The following is a 23,133-nucleotide window of genomic DNA, read 5'->3' as shown; positions in this document are numbered from 1 at the left end:
TTTAGAGTAAACTATGTGATGTGACATCACTTGTACTACTTGTTTAGATTTTACAGCTATCACTAAATACATGATTTTGATGATAATGTTTTACTATAGACACTGTGGTAAATATGATTTGTTACACTTTCCTTAGTGTGTATAACAGAAAAGATTACAGTAAAATCAAGTCGTATCTATCCTTTAAAAAAGAACTGTTGTGACTGACAGAGGATGAATGAGTGCAAAGTTGAAAAAAAAATCAATTTCAACTTTGCCATTTTAGTAAATTTTGTTTTCAGTTTTCATACTCTGTTCACAAAATTCTGCTCAGATATAACTGTAGCATATATGTATCACAGGAGATTTTGTCACAAACAGCAAAGATGTCCTACAGATAGTGCATTTCTACTACCTTCAGGTGCCTAGTTAACTAGTTAAAAAAAATACATGTATATATATTGTATATATATACTGTAATCATTATAAGTACAACATCAGAGCAGCAGCAACATACATGGCGAGATGATCATCCTGTAGACAAGACCGTTCTACTAACCCTGAAGGCACTCTTGTCAGCCTGTGAGCGAAGGAAGGTGGATTTCCCCGTCAGCTGGGCCAGGAATGCCACACTGCCCAGGCCGGCCGAGTCCATTATCATGGGGTCGGACTCGGACCGCTGGGGGTGGGGGCTGGTGAAGAGCTGCTTGGGGGTCTGACCGTACGTCTTGATCATGGTCTCAACAGCTCGCTGCTTGGTCGGGTCCTTGATGGTCCGAGTGTCCAGTCCAAAGTATGTCTGGAGGAAGAGAAGAGATGTAGAAGAGATCTATAAGCATAAAATGACAAATGCATGGCTAAATGGAACATCCTGCATTCTGAATTGGGAAGTCTGCTACAATTTCACTTTATTATATCAGTCAGGCACTACAAAAATTATTGATTTATCAAGCAATTTCAGCTACAGGATTGTACCACCGCACATAGAGAGAATATCCAATTAATACATTCACGGTTTGCAGCTTCTTAGAGAAAACATAGCACATGACCTGAACAAATTATAAAAACCCACTTAATTCTCACATTTCTCACTTGACTTTAATATCCTATATGGGTTTTCTCATTGATTGGTCTAATATATTCCGAATTAAAAAGATGCTATGCAGCAACTCTAACTTGGGAATATGAAGCAAAATGATACTAATTGGGGGGGGGGGGGGGGGGAGAGAGACGAAAGAATAATGGAGAAGAAAAGGGGATTAAATCTGAAAAGGTAAAAGTAGTATACACACAAGTCATCATCCGTTTTCTAATACTTGCTGTCAGTGACTTCATGCATGAAGCAAGAATTTGAGTAAAACACTGCTGGTCTAAACCAATACAGCTCTTCCTGAATCTAAAGCTTCCTTCATCCTTAACCCATGACAGATGATGGAACAAGGACCACTCACTGCAGGATGAAAGACGTTGATGGCCTCCTCAGCTGCCTGTCCCTGCTGCTTGAACCCAAACACCAAGTCCACCCAGCTGTGAAGGTGCTGGGAGACGAAGGCTGACTCCAGGGCCTGTCTCTGGATGAGGATGAAGAGGCGGGCATCGCCCCGGGCCCAGGGCGGGAGGGTGACGTCATTTACCCTCTCCCCTGACTGACGCACGCCAAAGTCGTAGCCTGGTGGAAATAGATGTAAGATACTTAGAACTCACGTGATACCACAATGGGATTCAATAACAAAGCTGAATATCACACAACAAGAAGATCTCACAAAATGTCCTTCAAAAGATATCTAAGATAATCAGATCAGATTTCACGATGGAAAGAGTAACTTTGAACCCAAAATAGAGTCATGAAGACTGTGCAAGAGAGAACAACAAAGATTTCAGGTGCACAGGAGCGAGGTTCAGTGAAAAGAACTTTCCAGGCATCTCATCAAATTCCTTATTCATATCAGTCATGCTCTCCTTAGCAACAGACAGCAATGAGTCTAATTTCCTTCAATCATTGATTCACTACTAATGACATTATCACTTAAATTAAAACATGACGAAGATTCCAAAGTGAAAGAAAGAGGCTTGAAAATACAAAGATACAAACATAAGACAAAGAAAATGACACACAAATGCAAATTGCAAAAGAGAAGTGACATTTACACAACATTTTCTGTTTGTTTGTCTTTTCTTGAAGTTGTTACTCTTTTCCAATGATTGATTGAGATTGGCTACCTTCGCCATTCCTGAGGAATTCTGGCAGGAAGAAGAACTCTGGGATTAACTCTTTGACATCAGTAGCTGACTGGAAGGAAGACAGGAACCACGACGTCTCCACCGAGTGGAACGTCCTGTCGGGCAGATCAAAATGATTGTCTGCAAGAGAAAGACAGGGACAATGATGATTAGTATGCTTAGAAATATTAAGAAAATTGTTGTCTTCTTATGTGAAAATGTACAATACATTTTTGACTCTATCCTACCATCATGACATAACAAAAACTTTAAATGAATCAATTGACATTTGACACAGTTATCAGAAACAATTTTGTAAATATCTTTAAATTGATTATTGGAAAAATGAGCAAAGAAAATGGGATTCTGTGAGCGTTGTTCTCAGCATGTATGATCTTATTGCCTTCTCCTATCCTGAAGTTAATCTTGAAATACCAAAGATGTACTTTCTAAGTATTCTACTCATAGTCAATGCTCTGTGATAGTAGATGTGAGCATTAATTCATTAACAATTCATGTATGAGCAAAAAAAAAATTCCACAGGAAAAACATGAAATTCATGAGTCAGTTTTTATCTAAAACTTGCCAACATGACACTTCCATGGTATAAATCTGCACTTTCAATAGTTCCAGTGACACTGAGTACTTTGAACAGCCTCCTGTGAAATCTCAGCCATCAGTGGCAGACCCTGTTCACCAAGAAAGGCTAGCCTACCTTGGTAGTCCAGGAACATGCGGGTGAAGGGAGGTAGTCTGACCAGGTATTGCAGGACGGTGCCGCTGTTTGAGTAGTGCGAGCCATAGTGGTAGGGACCGATGACCAGCGTGCTGGACTCTTCTCCGGCCTGCCGGTTCTTTTCATGCTCCTCCTTCAAAGCCTAGAGGAGTGGGATTCAAACAAAATCAGAGAACACCTCAACACACCATGCACTGGGAGAGACAATAAACTGAAGGTTCCCTCGGTGCTTGACATAAAAAGTTGGTTTCACAATTATTTGTACACTATCTAATATCATAAGAGTCACATCTTTTCTTTTCCCAAACATATTGTAACAAAATGGACATCACTTTTATGTAAGCATTGACTGTTTCCATCTCAGATGATACTAGATTTTTTTTTCATTTTTTTTTTAAAACTCTCTTCAATCTTCAAATCCCTTTTTACAAACCCAGGTTCTTGCAAACAAATATGTTTGAAAAAGTTGCGAACAAACAGCCCTGTTATTTTCAAGTTGATCCATATCTTGCCACAAGTGCTTGCTAACACAAACATGGTAGTATCATATATATGTTGTGTCTCAAATTTTAATCACTTCAATCACTGTAGAGCCCCACTGCAACTGACAAGGGGGTGCTACTCAGGTACGAAGCTTTGAAATCACACAAACTCATAGGGAGAGATTTCCTGATGCATCAAATTCCCCATGAAAGTGCCTACCAAGAAATTCTCCCTGTAGCGATCCTCCTTCTTCTTGTTCTGCACTGCCACAGGCTTGTTGAGGTCGCGGTACGACGATGGCGACGTCAGATCAAGCTTCTCATCTTTGTAGTTGCTCAGGATAAAGGGGAAGACGGGGTACTGCATGAGGTCGTTGAAGGAGCGACCAGCCAGCTTGTTGAGCTGCGTCAGGTAGTCAAAGTTGGTCATCTGGCCAAGCCGCCACGCCTGGGTGACCGCCAAGACACTGTCCACCTCGATGAGATTCGGCAGGTCGCGGGAGTGGATCAGGCCGTACACTTGGTCACGCTCCTGAACATCGGTTAAGCACAATGCCACAGATCACTTATACTGATATGAGCTAAGTGTATAAGAGTATAAGACACTTTGTGATGCATCACTCATTATGAAGGATTGAATTTCAAAGGTATTGATGCTTATTACTTTTGCTCTCTATCTCTTCCCATTACATCAATCGTAAATTAGCATATCTATGTCAAATCTAAGTTATGCACAAAGAGAAATTATTTGGTAAAGTTGAATAAGACAACGAAACCAATGTTAATAACAGTAAAGTTTCATTCTGCATTTCGGGGGTGTCGTAAAATAAAGGCAGATACCCAATTACAAGACTGTGGAAGGATAAAATCATCACTGTACCTCTGAGGAGTTGAAACTGAGAAGCAAAGTTTTGCCATTGGTGAGGAATATCTCCAAGGCATCATCTCTCAGCTGGTTCCATCTGCGATGAAGCTCCTTCACCTCGTCATAAATCCAGCCAATGGTCACAACATCAGTCTCACTTGGCATCTCCTACATGTCCAAATCATTGAATACACAAGATCAGCATGAGAGAACATGGAAGCTAAAAGTGAAGAAAGCTGAACAAACGTAACAAAGAGTCACTGGCATATGAAAGAAAAACAGATCAGTCGAGAGTGATACTTTACATACAAGTTATGATTTTTTTTCTATTTTTCTTTGCTTTAACTTTTTTGAAATACTCTAGAATAGAATTACTGTGGAGTTTTGTCTACGAGATAAAAAGGATGTCATTTTAAAGTTTTGACTACATGGATAAGATCTTGATAATGAAAATCATCACATTAACAAATACCTGTGTCCTTACTACACTGCATTCAACCCAGGTATTGTTTGTCTTCTTAAAGATGTTCTGGTCCCTTAAGTGCTGTAGTTAAAAGCTGGCACAAGGTTACATTTGTGTAAGTTGCCTAATTAGGCTACAAACATATTGCGCTAACATATGCTGCAAAAGGTAATATCTGCACTAAATTTAACTGAAGTAATACTGAAGTGAAAAAGAAATAAGACTGATCTCAACATACCTTGGCATTACGTGAACTAGCAGAGCTTCTCACTGGCTTCTCACCCACAAAGAACATGCTGTACTTTCCAAGCAATAGCTCTCCAATGGTCTCTTTAGCTGGCGTGACATACTTGCAGTTTGTTGAATGTCTGCATGATGGCAAGGAAGATAATTTGCATAAATTATAACTTCCCACCATTTACCTTCGACACATCAACTTCAACACCAACACAACACAACACAACAACAAAGGTAAAGCACTCACTTTCTACAAACACAAGACCTGCTGATGTAATAACCTCATTATAAGACCTCACCATTTCACACTTTCTACTTTTTTTTTTTTTCAACCTGTTGAAGACTAGTCCCGAGTATACTTGGGGAGGTGTCTATGGGAAATCATGTTACATCAAAATAAGCTTGTCCTCGGCAGGTTAAAAAACAATATCACAGTAGAGGAACAATTGAATTCATGAATGGTTTTATCTCTTGTATCACAAGAATTCTCCAAATCTTGTGAATCTGTTTTCATCTACAATCTTACACGCATGAACATCCTTATATAAATCAAAGGAGTTAAACCCTTCTGCTGCTCAAATGGCAGTAGGTCCAGGAGAATAGAAACAGGTGTCTCACTTGATCTCCTCATTCTTCTGGAGTCTCTTCTTGAGCTCGGAGGAGCTCTGTGACTGGGAGTTGTTGCCGAGGAGGTAGCCCAGGGGTCTGGTGCAGGGCTTGGCGTGGCGAGACTTCTCCTTTGGGAGGAAGAACTTCTCCGGGATGAGGAGATGGCATCGCTTGAGTCTCTTTCTCACCCTCCCTGGTCCCTCCGTGGAGTCCAGCTTCCAGCTGGTAGGGTAGGTCTCAGGGTCCAGCCAAACAGCCCTGGGTGTGGAAGGATCACAAAAAATTTGTGTTCGTTTGTTTTGTTTTCTTTTGTTTTAGCTGCTTTTATTTTTGGTGAAAAATAACATCAGATTGTTACTAGGATGTTGTATTGATATCTGATGCAGAGTTTATGTCATTGAATCAACACCACAGTAGTGTAGCAATGTTTTGAGTGACAGAATGAAAGGCAAGAGCACAGGAGTTGAAAGTTAAATTTTGGGAGAGTAACATTCTTTTAGGCTGGTTTCTCTCAAGCTATAGCAAGACTGGAAACCATTATGAACTCTTACTGTGCTTTCTTGGCTGATTGGCACAGATGTCTGTAATCTAATGGTCAATGAATAGAGATTACCTAAGCCCCCTAGCCCCTATCATGATTGTCATCGTGGCCTTCCTGTTTTATTGAGGCATACTATTACACCTGAGTTGGCTTGCTAACTTTAAAACTAACTATTGTAGGTGAAGCTTGGACAGACTACTGAATGCTGATGAAATAGCTTGGGAAATTACAATTTATACTACATGTAAGTGCCTTGGCCCTGTTGCATAAGACTAAAAGATGAGATCAAACATAAGTCAGAAAAATCGAACAGAACTCTCTGAATATTCAATTTTGATTGGCTGACATCTGACTTACACAATTTCTGGCCGACATCTGACTTACATAATTTCTGGCCGACACCTGACTTACGTAATTTCTGGCCCATGCTTTATTGCATCTTTTTAAGCAACAGGGCTCTGTGCACACAAATGTTTATGTAGCAGTAGAAGATTTTCATATTACATATTACTATCTAAATGACTGCCTCTTGAGGCAAACTCCTTTTACACAGTCTGTTTAAGGATCTGATTGGTTGATTGGTCGGGTCAAGGAGTCACATGACCTTACCTCTCATGGGTAAGCTGCTCTATGAGGTCTTGCCAGGCTGTGCGGACATCCAGCGCTGAAGACATGCAATGCTTGATGTGCTTCAGGAATTCCCTCCTCACATTATTTTGGTAGCTGGCCACCATCTGTGAGAGAGCACGTTGAACTTACGCTGAAATTACTCACCACAAAACTAACTTCACTTACTCACCACAAAACTAACTTCACAAGGTGTGAAATGTTATGTTACAATGCCACTATTAAAGCTCTTAAGTATATTCCTGATGCAAAAATGGATTGGCTCTCTTCGTTTGTCCCAATCTATGTAGCCAACTCTCAGGAAAACTTATTTGAATTCTGTGGTCAGCAAACTTGGGTTAGATGCAGATATAACCACATATTGTAAAGAGCCCATTCAAAGGTTTATTCGGTATTCCTGTGAACATATTACGGAATTTGTAAAATAAATCCTGCAGATTTGAACAATGTTGAAAGAAAATTAATTACCTTAAAAAATCATGTTCTTTTTTCTCTGGACTGTATAAACAATATCACTGATGTGAATTGCGCAGATTCATAAAGAAGATTTCTTTCAAGCAAAGGTGAAATCAACTAATAAATTTCCAGTTCGTATCACAAGCAGTGCTACAGAAACATTTCTCATATCCTAAGCTAAGTAAATGATTTTTAAAGTGCATAACTCTCTTGAAATCTGACCAATTTTATTAATATTCTTCAGATTTTTCCATTTTCTTTGTCACATTCCTGTAATACAAAAGTTCTACTTAGAGCACAATGCAGATTTTGTACATCAGCCAAATGAACAATGTTCAACATTATAACTGATGTTGAGAATATTGGGAAATTAATGAAACAGAACATCTTCTATGACTTCATGCATTCTTTCCATTCTTGTTTCATGCTTTTACATGTTTTTCTCTCTTTTCTCTCTCTCTTTTTTTTTGCCCTCCGAGACTGACAGATAGTCTAGTACTGTCTCCAAACATGTAGACTATTTGCTTTTAAGGCAGACCCTGGCAGGAAGATGTGGATGTGACCCTTGTGGGCCTGACCCTTGACCCCTCACCTGAGTGACCTCCTTGGCCCAGTTGCCAATGTCCTGGGCAATCTGATCCATCCTCTGGTTGAGGCGAGCTGCCTTGTCCCATTGCTGTTTGTGCCACGAGGACCTGGCCACCGCAAGATTGTTCTGGGACAGGACCAGGTCCTAGACAGGGACGACACATGAAAGAGAGAACTTAAACTTTGAAGTTTTTAGTTCCCATTGCCTCAATCACTAGTGTTTTAAATTTCTTTGGCAAATGATTTAGAGTTATACATTGCAAGAAAAATACACCAAAGCCTTTGTCTGCAGTCATAAATAAATCAAGAATTCAAAAGTCAATCTAGAGAGGTACTAATTTTTGAGACTAAATATGATGTTGAATTAACAGGTACTGTCCCACATGCCCACATTCATGTTTCTATTTCTTGGCAAAGTCCTCTCACAGTCAAATGGTACAAGCTCTGAATTGTCACTGTTCCTGATGCTGCTCTGGCCATGGGTGAATAAGGCTGCCTAACAATAAGTGCTTACAATGGTGATAGTGAGATAATCCACTTATTCTCTCTGTTGCTGAAATGACAGCCTTCACATGCATTAAGTTGCTTGGTCAACTTCTCTTTCACACTACAAGAACAAGGTTCTGCAACAACAACAACACCAACAACAACAACACCAACACCACCACCACCAACAACAACAACAACAATTATTTACCACCAAGCAATGACAAACAAACAACCATACCACAATCACAACCACAATAACAACAGCCACAGCAACAAAAACAAAAACAACATGATGTCGATGATGATGATGATGATGAAGTTGCTAACCTCCTCCAGAATCTGGGCAGCCTGTGGGTCACCCTCTTTGATGTTGAAGGATTGAAAGCCGCAGTCCTTCAGAAAGTCTATGATGATCATGCCAAAGAGGCGATCTGAGTCAGACATCTCTCCTCGATGGTTGTGCAGCAGGTCATACAGGTACAGCTCCAGCTTGGTGGCATACTGTTGAAAGAAGGCAAAAATCACGAAAGTAATAAAGTGACCATAAGCAATGCATGGGACTATAACAGTAAAGACTGTAATCTACACTACGTCTGTTCTGCCAAATGTACAACAGCACAAGCCAATCTATAAAACTATTGAGTTACATTTCTAGGGATTACTGTTTTCTTTTTCTTTAATTCAAAAGATGGAGATACCATGTTACCTATTCTCCCAAGACAAACTAGGCAATCTCTCTAAATGAACATCACATTCTTCTGTAAGACCCTTCCTCATAAACATTCCCTCTTAAAGGGATAGTACAGTATTGGTGGAGATGAGAATTGGGCTTTTAACTTTTTGCGAGATACCAAGAAAACACTTCTGATACAGTACAGAGCATACCATTTTAAGAGGAATTCAAAGTTTTTTTGATGAAAATCGGGTTTGGTATGACTGTAACATCCAGGAACAAAGTAAAACAAAGCAATCGTAATAAAGTGTGGGTCCCACACTTTATTAGAATCGCTCTTTTTTGGATATCTCAGCCATTTCAAAACCAATTTTCATCAAACAAACGTTGAATTCATCATAGAACTACATGCCCTTTCATATTTCATAAGAGGTTTCTCATTATCTCACAAAAAAATGTTAGAAACCTGAAATTAGGTCTCAACCAAAACTGTACGATCCCTTTAACATTCATCCAAAAGATTTCCTATTGACATACACTCTGAGGAGCCAGGCCCAGCTGAGCACATGCTACCATGGCAACCCTTCCACCACTCATCCCAATACATCTTCCTCCATCCCCGTCAAAACACATCCTACCTGCATGCTTGTCTGAAGCACACACTGGAGGATCTGTCTGGCCTTCTCAAAGTGAACCACCTGCAGGGTGAAGATGCGGAGGGGGAGGCTCTGGGAGGGGGACATCATGTGGACCAGGAGGCGGGCCAGCTGGAGCTGCAGCGTCTGGCGGGAGGCCCAGACGATGCTGTCGAACTGCTTGCGACGGATGTTCATACGCTTCTCCTGGAGTTTTGCGGACAACACACATTATGAATGTATAGTGTGCCTCATTGTATGACGACTATCTTTATATCACTATTATATACCACAAGCCCTTGCAACACATAATTGCAATCACATTGGAATAATGTCTACATAAACACAGAATCTCTACAACACAGATGAACACAAACTAAAATATACATGTCTCCAATCATCCAATCAAAAGCAGCCCAGAGAACCTTATTTCACTAATCTTCTTGATTTAGCTACATCAAAAGCACTGCTGGCATCTCGTATTTCAGATGTTATTTGACATGGTGTTTGGATCAGAAATTGTAAACATGGGAATGATTCCATAGTTTTTTAGAAGCTTTCCATGTTCAATTAAAATCACCTGTCATCCCCACGGTAATAAATTATTTCCAGAATACTGACTGGTTTTACACCAACTACTAACTGACCAACCACCTCCACAAAATAGATACATGAATAAATATAATATTGATAATGATCGTAACAATCATCATCAGTGACATCATCATTATCATCATCATCATCATCATCATCATCATCATCATCATCATTATCATCATTATCAACATCATCATCATAGTTGACCACTGTAATAATAATTTCCAGTTTACAGATCCCCTGAAAAGAAAATCACTCACCATAGTAGCACTCAGGGCATCATTGAGGAGATGAAAAAGATCCTTGGCGAGGAGTATTGTGATGTCATCAAAGGGTGAGAAAATGGGCTGGGGTGCATCTTGGGTCAGGTCTGAAAAAGGCCACAGATTTGTTTTTTTTTTAGTTTGTTTTTAATTGTCTTTACTCTCTAAGTCATGAATGATGGCCAGCTGTGAATGGTCTGCTAAGGATAATATTATAAATCATGGTCTTATAGGAGCATTAATCTCTGTTTCTTTAAAATTCTTGGTTGTTATCTATGAATCAGACCAAAAAGTGAAGACTGACAGTGACCAGCCTTCGACATGGATCAGCTCATATGAAAAGACACCAAATGACAACATTACTAAACATCTTCATTAGTATACCAGGAACTCTTTAACAATGTTCCTGACTGCCACATAACAACCTGACACACAAAAAGCACACATCAAATCTTAAAAAGACTGCAGGTGACTACAGATTTTGATGACTTCATTGAATCAGATGAAAACTACGATTTTTTTTTTGTTTTTTTTTCGTGAGGGAGCAGGAGTACAGAATGTTTATTATAAAGGAGGGAAAACAATGATATAATAATGTGATATAAGACTCAGATGAAGGCCGACAATTCTAACATACCACCTTTTAGCATGACACTGATAATACTTATTTCCCACTGCTCCAGCTCAACTCACTATGACTGGGTATGGGACAAAAGTGAAGCTTCATCCACAATGGAATCACACCTTAGCCAGTAGGAACTTTAAAATTGTCTCTCACATATAACTATGGATACAAAAGAATAGATCTGGTCTCTCTTTTAAACAAGAATTTACAAAATTTCTCATCTGCTGTCATAGACCTTGTAAAGATCATTCCTCACACAACTGAACTTGCAGACACCTACTCACAAATTGTTTTAAGATGTATCCACGATAGAAGCTTTGCTCACAAAATTTATTTTCATGGCATAGGCTTGTACTCAGCCTGACTAATCCCCGGACAAGCCCCCAAATCCCACTCCCCAAGACCATAGTAACACCCTACAGAGGGTCATCTGCTTGCACCGCTTCCCTCTCACCTGAGTTCACCACAAGGTTGACGGCCAGTAAGCAGAGCCTCTGAAATCGTCTGGCCAGTTCTTGCTCCGACACGAGCCCGCCGTCTTTGCCTCCCGACCTGCCGATGGTGTCTCCGCGTCTGCTTCTCAACAGGGCATCAAGGCTGACAGAGAAGCGACGAGCTGCAATGTAGGAAACACATTCATCGTTACATCTGGCACAAGCAATCTCCTTTTTTAAAGCATGGTCATGCACAAACACATTTTTTTTTTTACAGATAATTCATCGCAACTGAGTTTCGACTGGTACAAATCCTTTGCCTCAGTGCTTCAAACTTCAAACTCGGTTTTATGAAAGGAGAGAATGAAGTCAGATAAGTAATGTACAGTGCATCTAAACTGGACAGCAATTTGATAGTTCATGGATAGTTCATGGATACTTTGAATTTGTGATTGAATTATATATCGTCGCTGGGGCAACAAGACCTCATATCTACAAAATGTCAAATGTTCAGGAGAGCCAAAAAACATGGCGGCCAAAGCACTGTGGTGAATGGGATAGCCTTTCCTTTGAAATGCCGTGGTGGCTTCATTTTTGGAGTAAGACAGTTGGGATTATTTGACCATTAATCCAAAAAAGTCATTTTCACCAAAATTGCAGATACAAGCTCTTGTCACCCCAGCGACGATATGCTTGTTTCTTCTGCTAATTGTCAATGTTTATTTGATGTTATTTTCTGTAAAGCACTTAGAAAAGAAAAACTTTGCAACATGCACTATATGAATTGTTCATATCATTATCACTATAGTTACATGTACATTATTCAACATTGCTCATTAGACCACACATTCATGAACAACTGATTTACCTAACAACTCTTTGACCACAGAAAGCATGATTTCCTCTTGGAAATCAACCTGTGTTTTGCAAATGTTAAGAAATAGCATCCTTCATAAACTCTCAAGACGGTGGTGAAGAAATTTTGTGTCCAATAAAATGTTTAATCAGTGAAGTGTAAAGGTAAACAAATCTGCAAAATAACCTGGTTTTAATCTAATTTAATTAAATTAACTTAATTCCTCTGCTAGTACTCTAAAAAGGTTAACGTCATTGTTACTTTGTTTTGCTTTGTCCTTTCTTTGTTTCGTTTTGTTTTGTAAATATTGTTGATTTCTTGTATTTTGTTAAAACTGTTGAAGTGCTGTGAGTCTGTATAGAAAAAGTGCTATATAAATATTGGTTATTATAATCTACTCAAGTACTGTAAAAGCGGATATTTTCGCGCAACTAATTTTTCGCGCTTGGCCGCGCAAGAAGAGTTTCATGTGTTTTTAATTCCGCGGAATCAAGATATCATGCACAGGAACACATGGGAAGTAAAAATATTCGCGTGCTTTTATTTTCGCGCTAGTTTTTGGTTGCGCGAAATGCGCGAAAATTTGAACACCGCGAAAATCTCCATTTTTACAGTACACTGTAAAGCTGAGATATGTGGCACAATAGAGTGATCTCACAGACTGCATACCAACATTTACATGATCACAAATTTCTCATATTACTGTGTCTTTGTGGTCTTTTTGTCCCCCCAAAATTGATCCTTTCTGTTTCACTATGGTTTTCCAAACTACTGTCCCCTGTGTGGTACGTTCTGCAAGTCCAAACAGATTAATATCAAGCAATTATGCCGTGACTGTTGCTATCATGCTTGTTAGAAGGTACAGCAAGCAAAGTAGTCGAGCATATCAACCAGCAATGGATTAGACGAAGATGTTACTCGATGGATTAATACCTTCAGCTGAAGAAGGCTGAAGGAGGTGGGGGAGGGACGGCGATTTGAGAGACGGCGATTTGAGAGGCAGGGTCACGTGGGATGTCGCTGGGGTCTTGCTGCCATGGAAGGTTCCATTCAGGTGTTGGTGGGAACCTGTTATTACGTTTATGTCGGCTGAGAGAGAAGGAGATGTTAGCAATGAAAAATGAAGTCAGTTAGTCATCCCAGGAGCAAGGGGCAAATGGTTAGTCTTTTCTCTCAATCCCATTGGCTGATATCATATCATTCAAAAACTCAAAATACTGTTCATCATCACATGCAAAGTTTACTAAGGCTATTGAATTCTTGTACATTTATAGCAAACTACGACAATTATTGCAAACTTCTACAGCAAATAAAATACACTCCCAGCCCTTTTTCCTACATCACCCACTGAACTCTGTGACAATCTTAAAATTTAGTTTGGAGTTAACCTTGAATACCATCACCAGATAGGTTAGTTGAGGCTACCAGTTACTCCCTCAGCATGATATATATTTTACACTTTTCTGGCCTTTCACTGATTGAACATCTGTTCCTGAAGCCATTTGATAGATTTATTTCCAATGGATGGCAAAACTGCCATGACTGCTGCAAAATTCTTCAATAAGATTGAAGCTGATTTAAGACTTTATTTATTATGATTCACATTACAAAATACACATAGCACATCAGTGACAAGGTTGGGGTATGGAAACCTGGCTTAGGTGCTGGAAAATGACAACTGAAGAATGCCATTCATGCATAATTGTGGAGATTCAGAACTATCTCAAGTGAACAACAACTGTGGAATCTGTGATACTTGTCATACTTGTAAGAATGTTTTTAACACAAGCAAGTGATCATGGTTGCTTGCATGCTTTAAAGTGATTATGATGACATGCCTTTTCATCTACTTGGACAAAGCAATCCTATATAATAGCATTTAAATCTTATTGTGTTTCATTCACTAATGAGTACATTGCATTTCCTTTTCATCTACTTGGATAAAGCAATCCTATCAACAGCATTTAAATCTTATTGTGTTTCATTCACCAATCAGTTCATTGGCTCCAGCAGATTCTCGTGCCATTAAAGGCACAAATGTCTGGACACTAAATGTCAATGAACAGCTTTGACCCGATGACCATTCCCTTAATCCCTACTGTTTTACCAAGACCTTCCTTGTGGACTGCGGCATTGTTCAATTGAGGCTTTGCCGTGGACAGGCTAACTTAAAATAAATCCATTCAGGTTGGGGGTTTAACACAATGCCAATCAAAGCAATTGATAGGTTATGGCTAAGTGGTTGGTGACAATGAGGTTTGTGGTGTCATTTCGGGGGGGGGGGGGGGGGGGGATCTGTTACAAGACAAAGCAGGTTAATGCATATGTATGCAGTTAATTCATGCAAGCATCAAGAGCATATATGCAATAGAAAAAAACAAGCAATCCAAACAACAACATTAACACTCAAAAGAGTACCATGTCCATTTGCTCTGCCCCAAAATCATTTACTGCTTTGGTTTAGAGCACCTCTAAATCAACAACATCCCGTAAACGATGGTCACTAATAAATTCCATCTCCATCAGAAAATGCGTGTGTAACCACACCCTCTCGAGATACTTTGCTAACCCTATCAATGGAGTTAGTGATAAAGGTGATGCATTACTGAGTTAAACAAGCAAGCATAAAATGAAAACAAATATACATCATAATATTTTTGGCAGCAAGCAAGCAAAATCAACATATAAGCTCAAAGATGTACACAGGCACATATAAATATATATATTTCATGTGAAAATATATATATATCCATTTCAGGAGGTTGGTACAGAGAAAAAAAATGCAAGTAAATATGGTGACTGGATAATGACCTGCAGCATGAGTATCTCCTTGGGACTGCATCCTTTCTCTCCACCGGTATGCCTCAAACTGCCGCTCTGAGAGGAAAGAGGATGCAAGCTGTGAATGCTGTGCCATGTTTGCTTTTGGTTTGGGGTGGGTGGGTTTTTCTTTTTCCAGAATACTTTCAGGCTCATCAAATGAAATATCAAAAGCGGTGACTGGCATGTTAGTATGTCTCCTTCACATTTGCAACACATTCAGTGAGATATAGTCTGTCATGTCATGCCAAAAGAATAAAAAAATTGTCAAAGTTTCCTCACATTAAATCTGGACCTTAATAATGATTAGACAAAAATGAAAGCATAAACTTAATGTCTGAGGCATTTCAGACAGCCTATCTGTCAATGTGCTCTCAGCAGAAACTGATGAATTGAAGGATTCCGTGCAGAAAAAAAAATCATACAAAATTCATAAGTGTACTGGCATAATGATGACAATCACTCTTCTAATATCATATATCGTCACCTGACCACAACATATTCTTTTGTATATATGTGTATGTGAAGGTCTGATACAGTGTCGTGGAAAGTGAACTTTGCTTGGCATTTCACTCGCTTCCTGAAAAATACATAACTGGTGCATTAAACTCTGTACATTTCACTGCTGAATTCAACTTCCTGTGAAATGGATTGTTATATTTTTGAATGGGTTTGAAAAACATTATTTGAGTTCCACTTCCTTTGTGTAAGCTGAGGAATGTGTATGAAATTTTGAAATTGTTTCCATTGATTTTGGAATTATATGGCTGGCATTTTCATAGCTTGTTTATATCAGTGGATAAAATTCAATGATGATTTCCTATAAATGATTATAAAGCAGGACATGTTTGGGCAGTAATGCTTCTTCAGTTTAAGAATTGTCACAAACTGACATGTACAAAGGGCCAATAAATATGTAGACAAAACAATGACACAAAAGCATCAAGGCTGTATGAGACCACAAAAGACTAATAATGCCCTACAGTATGTGTCTATCTTATGGAGTTGATGTCTATTTTCTTGGGCTTTTTAGAGTGAGTGTCATGTCTAATAGATCAGTAATGTTACTATTCCCGGCACAAAATCTTTCAATAAAAATTGAGTTTAGCACATACTCCCATTCCACACAAATTAGAAAAGAAAATGTTTTCATATTGAGTATCTGTTTGAGCACCAAATGCAGCATTGTCAGGGCATAATGAAATACATAAAGAAACAAAGAAGTAAATACATGCAAATTGTTAAGAAAATGGATAGTTGTGCTGCGCTTTTTGTACCAACTCATATACCTCTTTTTATCTGAAATCTGACTGTACTGATTCTACATCAAAGGACAAATATGAATGTATGTGAAATTTATACCTCATTTTCAATACAAATGCTTTAATGTCCCCCCCCCCCCTCCACATAATACTGCCTTGGAGCTTTATATGCAAATATCAGTCTTGAAATAATAAAAAAACCCAGTTCTTTTGCATACAAGATTTGTTATATTCACAGGTAAATTTGCATTGCTGTATTCCTCAATGCATATTTTTGATGAATCTGTTGCAATTGCTAAAGTCATTGATAGCTGTTAGCAACATGGGCGTCCACTGCACTGTTTCCAATGATGACTGTGGTACCGCAGGATAAACATGAACTTATATGTGCTAAGCTGCAAACTTAGTGAATTATGAAAATCTTGGTGAAAACAAAGAAAAAAATAAACAACAGGTGACTTCAACATAGCGTAATACCCTGACCGGTGTAAGCATTTATAAGTATGTAGTTTGCTTTGTGTTTTGCCAGCACACACACACACACAAAGAAAAGCTTTCTATTATGCAAAAGTTGTGGAAAGTGTCAAAGTTATACTGAAACACAGTCAGAAGAAAGTCACCTCTTTTAACAAGATGTTATTCTACTGACTTCATGTCTTTGGCAAAAATAATATATGAAAAGTTTGGCAAATCTAAAATATTCTCATGCAATATCATATCAAAAGATTTGGACACTTATGACAAGAGAAATGATATGGCTAAAGTCTTGACAGATATTTTTAATTTGGATTTTCATTCAATCTTATCTCTTTTAGTATGGGGGACTAAATATATTGGCAAATGAGGTAATTCAAAGTCAAAGATATGTTTTTGAAATACAATGTGCATGTGTTTTTCTTTTCATGTGAAGCAAAGCGATTAAACTTTCACACAGGTCCAGACCTCTGGGCCATTCTCTCACCAGAGTAGCTGACACTCTTATGCAGTCCACTGGACCTAGTCCCAGTTGATAGGGTGGACTCCATGGCCTTGGAAGTGCTGTGGAAGTGTTCCAGGATCTCGCGCACCACGTAGCACTGGGTGCCCTGGACCAGGCGGCAAGCGGCGGAGCTGGAGCCGTAGTTGCGGCGGAACATCTCCTCCAGCCCACCGAGGATGGTCAGCATGTCCTCCAGATGCTGGAAGTTCTGCTCACCAGACATGCTAAGTAATGGTGGAAATAGGAGTGAGTAAAATTCAATCATCATCTGATGACATAAAATTGCGTACATGGGACCAGGCGGAAAAGTGTCCCTCTGTAAAATGGTTTTTATTCATTCATACACATTTTACAATATTCGTTCTTCTCATTCTGTATGGGTCATAATTTTCTAGTGAAATCTGATAACAATAATGAGTTTGGATAAACACAAATACATGCAAGTACACTGTAATTGCTATTTTCTAGTTCATTCAAAAGGGTAGAGACTTTAATAACTGCACTATTCTTATGTTAAAGCTGGTTCAGTTAGGTAAATGCCAGGATTATTGAAGAAACATGAAATACTACGTCAGCTTTTCAACACAACAGGCAAACCTATCCACTTACAAAGTCACAAAGCTACTGATACTATGACACCATTAATTTCCGCCTTTGAATGAAATTCACTGCTCAATCAATTCATGTCATTTTCACACTTCAAGGCATGAAAACTATGTACACTTCAAATACACATATACCAATATACTGAACATACATATTAGACTTAATTATTGAAGTTGTAGTGGAGGCCAGATATACAATGTTCCCAAATGACCTGATGAGGTCCAGTATTACATAACACAGACCTACCTGAAGACCCTGTTACCAATGCAGGCCAGCAGATGTCTGACATCGTCCAGGAGGACGGTCAGGGATTCAAAGTCCAGCTCCTCCATGGAGGCAGTGCACAATGTTGCCAGTGTGTTGGTGGTGGCTTGCAACAGGCCATTGTTCAGCATGGCGGGTACCAGCTGAGGGCAACCCTCAAATAACTAACCAGAGAGACAAACAATAAAATTCATCAAAAAAAATCACTCCACATTTTTAACTAATTGCAGCCGCACTAGCCCACTTTATGGGGGCAATACTACAGTTCCATGTGCTGCAGTGTTTAAAAGTTGTCATCACACATGACAGTGATTTTCTGAGAACCAACAAGCGTAACTTAGATTTCCATTACAGCTGAAATGGGGTGTGAGAAAATTAAAAATTACAAGTATCACATGAAATTAGACGCTATCATCCACAATGACCCGCAAAAATGAGAGTAACAACTTTATACTTTGACTTTCTTTTTATAGTTGACCCATTCTTGTATTGCTTTGCCTCCTCACGTCATTTCCTCTCTGATTTCTTCTGCATTTTTCCTATCTCCAACTAATACTTTGATATTTTACTGGAGTTAATTTGGACTACAGGCTTGCTCCCTTCATAGTGGAAGATTAGTACACTGTCTCAAATAAGTTGCATCAATAGGTATTTCATGCCAACGTGTGCTTCATCAAGATGTGATTTTGTGCTGCCAAAATTAACACATAAAAATCAAGAAGGTTCCAAAGAGCAATCAAGGAAATGTTTGCGTTACACACATCTCGATAGGCAAAAGTAAACCCTTAATCAGTCAGACTTTCATATTCTTTTGTTATGACATGAAATACATTCTAGGGGAGCTTCCTCCAAAGTCAAGAAGACTTGGAAACTCTTGTTATACCCTCAGATATTCATAATTACCCAAAGAATAATTTGTTTAAAAACATATTAATTTGTGTTAGAGAAATGTAGAAAATCACATACTATGAAAATACTGATGGAAGTCCTATTTTTTGTAAGTCTTTGCACATAATTTCCTCCTACTGCATCTTCAGGAAAAGATAAATAGAGATACTTACGTGAAGTATGACACAAAAGATGTTGTGACATAGCACACTGTCGTGGGTGGAGTTCTCTAGGAGAGAGCAGATGAGTACTACGGAGAGCTGTCTGAACTTGGGCAAGTCTTGAATCAAGGCTAGGTCAAGGCTGTGGTGAAGAATTGACAAGAAGTGACGATTAACACTCACAATCATTGTCATTAGATCAAAGAATAACTTACTATTATCCCCACAATAATCATTTTTGATGTGCTTTCAAGAATCTTCTGGAAAGGTCTTGGAACAAACTATATCTTATCCCACAGGATAAAAACAGCTGTTAACTTGAGAATTAGAAGACATTTAAGAGTTTCATGTTGTATGTTTGGGTTATGTGTTCCATACATAAATAAGAACACTGATGAAAGCACAATGCTGCAGAAAGTTCAGTGACCACAAATACACACAAAATATTGATTTACAATACTGCTACAGTGTATGTCTAGTGCTTGCTAATCTCTTCAAACATTCAGTGAACAGTGTATGACCTCTTTTAAAGTATTGCAATCTGAGAACATATCCAATTATGGCTGCTATTTAATGCTTTAGAATCAATTACAAATTAATCTTCTGTGAGAGAGTGAATCGCATGTAACTTGTTTGGAAATACTACTGTTAAGGTATGATCGATCATGCACTTCAGGAATAAAAGTCTGGTACTCCAGTCTACAAAAAATTATTTCACATCTTTGACCTCAAAATGCAAATCGCGTCAGCCAGACAGGTTTCTTGGTAAACTTTCTTGATGTACTGCAAACAAATTCCGAATGGTGGAAGATGAATTTTGAGCCTTACGAGAACTATGTTTTACATTTCTAACACTTGCGTATCTAGTACGAGGATTTATTAACATGATTCTCACTCTTCAATAAGGCTGACTGGCTTGCCAAAGGTGATGGTGAGACAGGCCTCGGCTAGGCCAGCGCTGGCTGGGTACTGGTGGAGCTGATTGGCCAGCTGGTGGAAACCCTGCATGCGCAGGAAATTAGCCAGCTGAGTCTCGCTGGCGCGGTGGAAGTAAACATCCAGGAGCTACAGGGAAAAATAATTTGGCACAGTTTACCCTCGTGACTAATACACTGACACGGATTGTACAGAAGCATAGTTCAGATATCTACCAGATTTAACTTGAATGGTAGATAATACAGTATACCAGTGATTCTAAGCAACAACATCATGACAGATTTGTAAAATCAGAGTGTCTTCACTTTATAGTAACACTGAAAATTAGTTGAATGATACTGCAAATTAGCAAACATTTTCTTGTTTTCACACACAAGCATTTTTAAAAGACAGGATTAATTTCTATAATACGAAGACAAGATTGCAGAATTGCAAGGTGGTGTCTCAGCATGACTATTCTACAACTCATTATTGCCAGCAAAGGCAGCAGGTAAGGTTAATATCCCATCTAAAGTTGATTGACAACATCAATATGAATTCTTGGAATCTACACATCTTGAGATAGCAACATGTAAATTAATATAGAGACAGGTGTCTGGATGGATTACTCAGAGATAGAGCTAGGGTGACAGAGCGGGAAAAGGAAAGTGAGTGGATTCACCTTGACCACACTGGTGCGAATCTCTTCTGAGTGATGGTGCGCCATGACGATCAACGTCTCTGGCTTGAGAACGATGCCCAGGACCTTGTCCAGGCGGGATTCTGGGATGAATATGACACAGTCAGCGAGAAGGTCCAGGAGTCCCGAGCAGAGTTTGTTGAGAGAGATGTCTCTGCGGCTGGCATCCAAGCTGTCGTAGCTGGACACCACCAAACTACCCCCATCCTCCACCACCGGGCTCTTCTCATCCCCTCCATCCTGTGCCGGTTTCTCAGGCAGATCGGCCGACAGCTCCTCAAAGGGGGAAACCGGATTCTCCTCGCCATCCTTGGCAGCGGGCGAGATATCCACCGATTCATGTTCCGGAATCCTGGCCAACATTGAGGAAGCCCTTTTAGTCCTTCTGCCATGAAAATCTCCACCTTTTCCGGGCGTGGTTGGCGAATTGGCATCTTCCACATTCTCCCCATCATCAAGTTTTGTTTCCTTGCCAACATTTTCATCATCATTGTCAATTTCAAATCTGCTAATTACCTCCATGCCTTCTCCCTTCCCCTCCTCTCCACTTGAGATACTCCTACTATCGTCAGACCTCATGGTGGACGATAGTGACGATGACACTTCATCACTGGTGTCAGTGTCTCCATCGATCATACCTCCTCCATCAACCTCATCTCCTCCTCCACCGTCCCGTTGCAATCTACCACCGGTATCTCTGTCAACCGAATCAACCTCATCCTTGCCAGTTTCCTCTGCCAGTGGACTTGTGGAGTCAGAAGTCCGGTCAGTCCTGGGGATGAAGCCACTCTCCTTGGAAAGAATTTCCCTGGGGAAGTCTGCAGCGTTGGTATCACCTTTGCCCTGGTCTGAATTATCAAGCGGTGATAGAGCAATGTCCTTGCTACCTGCAATCCAATGACAAAAAGGAAAATTCCATTTGTTCTCTTTAAGCGAATGTCAAGACTATAATTTTTATCTATGTGTCTACCTCTTTATCGCCTTCACCATTCACTATTAATTACTCAAAGAACATAATCATCTATGAGTCATTGCAGGACTCATGAGGAGACGAATGTACAGTGTAACACACTTCTGTCTCGGCTCATTATAATAGCCATTATTTGAATTGAGGTGAGGCAATCATGATCACTTTTAAATCACAAGAGTCCAATTTGTCAATGATACATAAATATCAGTATGAGTGAGATAAATGTCATCTCAAAGATGAAATTATGTTAAAACTTAAAACAAGTGTCATCAGATCTCAAGGCTTCTTAAAGCTAACAAGAAAATTTGGTCTGCATAAGTCCAGTTTATGGAGCAACAAATATATTTCCTATACAGTGTAGTAATGCTCACAAATAAAATCCAATGTGATGTATGAGACGTATATCTTTTTGAGTTTTGGTACCTCTGTGTTTCATCTCTGCTCTGGAGGCGGGGGGCTTGCCCAGCTTGAAGCCTAACTGGGATGCCCCATCCAGGTCAGTCATGCTGATCTCTGATGGTGTGCTGGACCGGGACTTGTACCATTTCCCTGCAGAACAGAGCACATGATAAACTGATTTGAACCAATCACCAGTTCAGCGGCACCAGGACATTGATCGGATAGACTCTGCACATTCTTAGCATTCCTTTGCTTTCAAATTGATGAGAATCAAATCTGAGTCACATCATTTAGACCCAAATATACTGAAACCTAGCACTTTTTTCCCCCATGCATGCATCAAATAATGTTTGGCATTAGTTTGTGTTTAAAAGACACGGTACTGTCCTACACGTTTCAAAGATGAAATTTCTACTGCCATGTATGTTCGTATTGTATGTTTTCTTGAAAATAATGAATCAGTGAACACATCCACACTGCCAGTTTTTCTGCAACTACACCCACTTTTACTATTGAGGTATGAACTATTGAATTACTTCTGCAAAGAAATTTCCTTTTTACAAGGCAGTGCGTTTCCTCCTCAAAACAAATATCTCATGCTGTGAAGAGTATGTGATAGTTTTGATCAACTCATCTTAAAGGCATAATTTATCATTTGCAGATGAAACAAAAACCCAGCATTAATGCTTCAAAATAATTCTTAAGTGTGACATAGGGATAGAAACAACTAATGTAAAAATTTGCAATAGTATAATCGATGTTAAGTCTTGTTAAATATACAAAATGTGAACAAT

At 39.3% G+C, this 23,133-nt stretch overlaps 1 protein-coding gene across 1 annotated transcript in view; it reads right to left on the bottom strand.

Annotated features, from left to right (window-relative positions):
* The window catches only part of LOC139723169 (lysosomal-trafficking regulator-like), a 151,709-nt gene that overhangs the window by 7,710 nt on the left and 120,866 nt on the right, over nt 1–23,133 (bottom strand). Inside the window, exons 22-43 of the mRNA XM_071634430.1 lie at nt 22,364–22,489; nt 20,953–21,857; nt 20,251–20,420; nt 19,368–19,497; nt 18,289–18,470; nt 17,419–17,660; nt 15,187–15,252; nt 13,309–13,464; nt 11,540–11,701; nt 10,458–10,567; nt 9,604–9,807; nt 8,620–8,793; nt 7,808–7,948; nt 6,742–6,866; nt 5,601–5,849; nt 4,984–5,113; nt 4,298–4,450; nt 3,638–3,949; nt 2,915–3,077; nt 2,200–2,340; nt 1,431–1,648; nt 539–778 (exon numbers count right to left, since the gene is read on the bottom strand). Of these exons, the coding sequence (XP_071490531.1) occupies nt 539–778; nt 1,431–1,648; nt 2,200–2,340; nt 2,915–3,077; nt 3,638–3,949; nt 4,298–4,450; nt 4,984–5,113; nt 5,601–5,849; nt 6,742–6,866; nt 7,808–7,948; nt 8,620–8,793; nt 9,604–9,807; nt 10,458–10,567; nt 11,540–11,701; nt 13,309–13,464; nt 15,187–15,252; nt 17,419–17,660; nt 18,289–18,470; nt 19,368–19,497; nt 20,251–20,420; nt 20,953–21,857; nt 22,364–22,489 (4,499 nt within the window). The remainder of the gene's footprint in view (nt 1–538; nt 779–1,430; nt 1,649–2,199; nt 2,341–2,914; nt 3,078–3,637; nt 3,950–4,297; nt 4,451–4,983; nt 5,114–5,600; nt 5,850–6,741; nt 6,867–7,807; nt 7,949–8,619; nt 8,794–9,603; nt 9,808–10,457; nt 10,568–11,539; nt 11,702–13,308; nt 13,465–15,186; nt 15,253–17,418; nt 17,661–18,288; nt 18,471–19,367; nt 19,498–20,250; nt 20,421–20,952; nt 21,858–22,363; nt 22,490–23,133) is intronic.

This window comes from Diadema antillarum, unplaced genomic scaffold (assembly GCF_040938485.1).
Source record: "Diadema antillarum isolate AM-2024a unplaced genomic scaffold, OU_Dant_1.0 scf00000182, whole genome shotgun sequence".
In the NCBI taxonomy this organism is placed as follows: domain Eukaryota; kingdom Metazoa; phylum Echinodermata; class Echinoidea; order Diadematoida; family Diadematidae; genus Diadema; species Diadema antillarum.
This window is presented reverse-complemented; position numbering and strand designations above follow the sequence as displayed.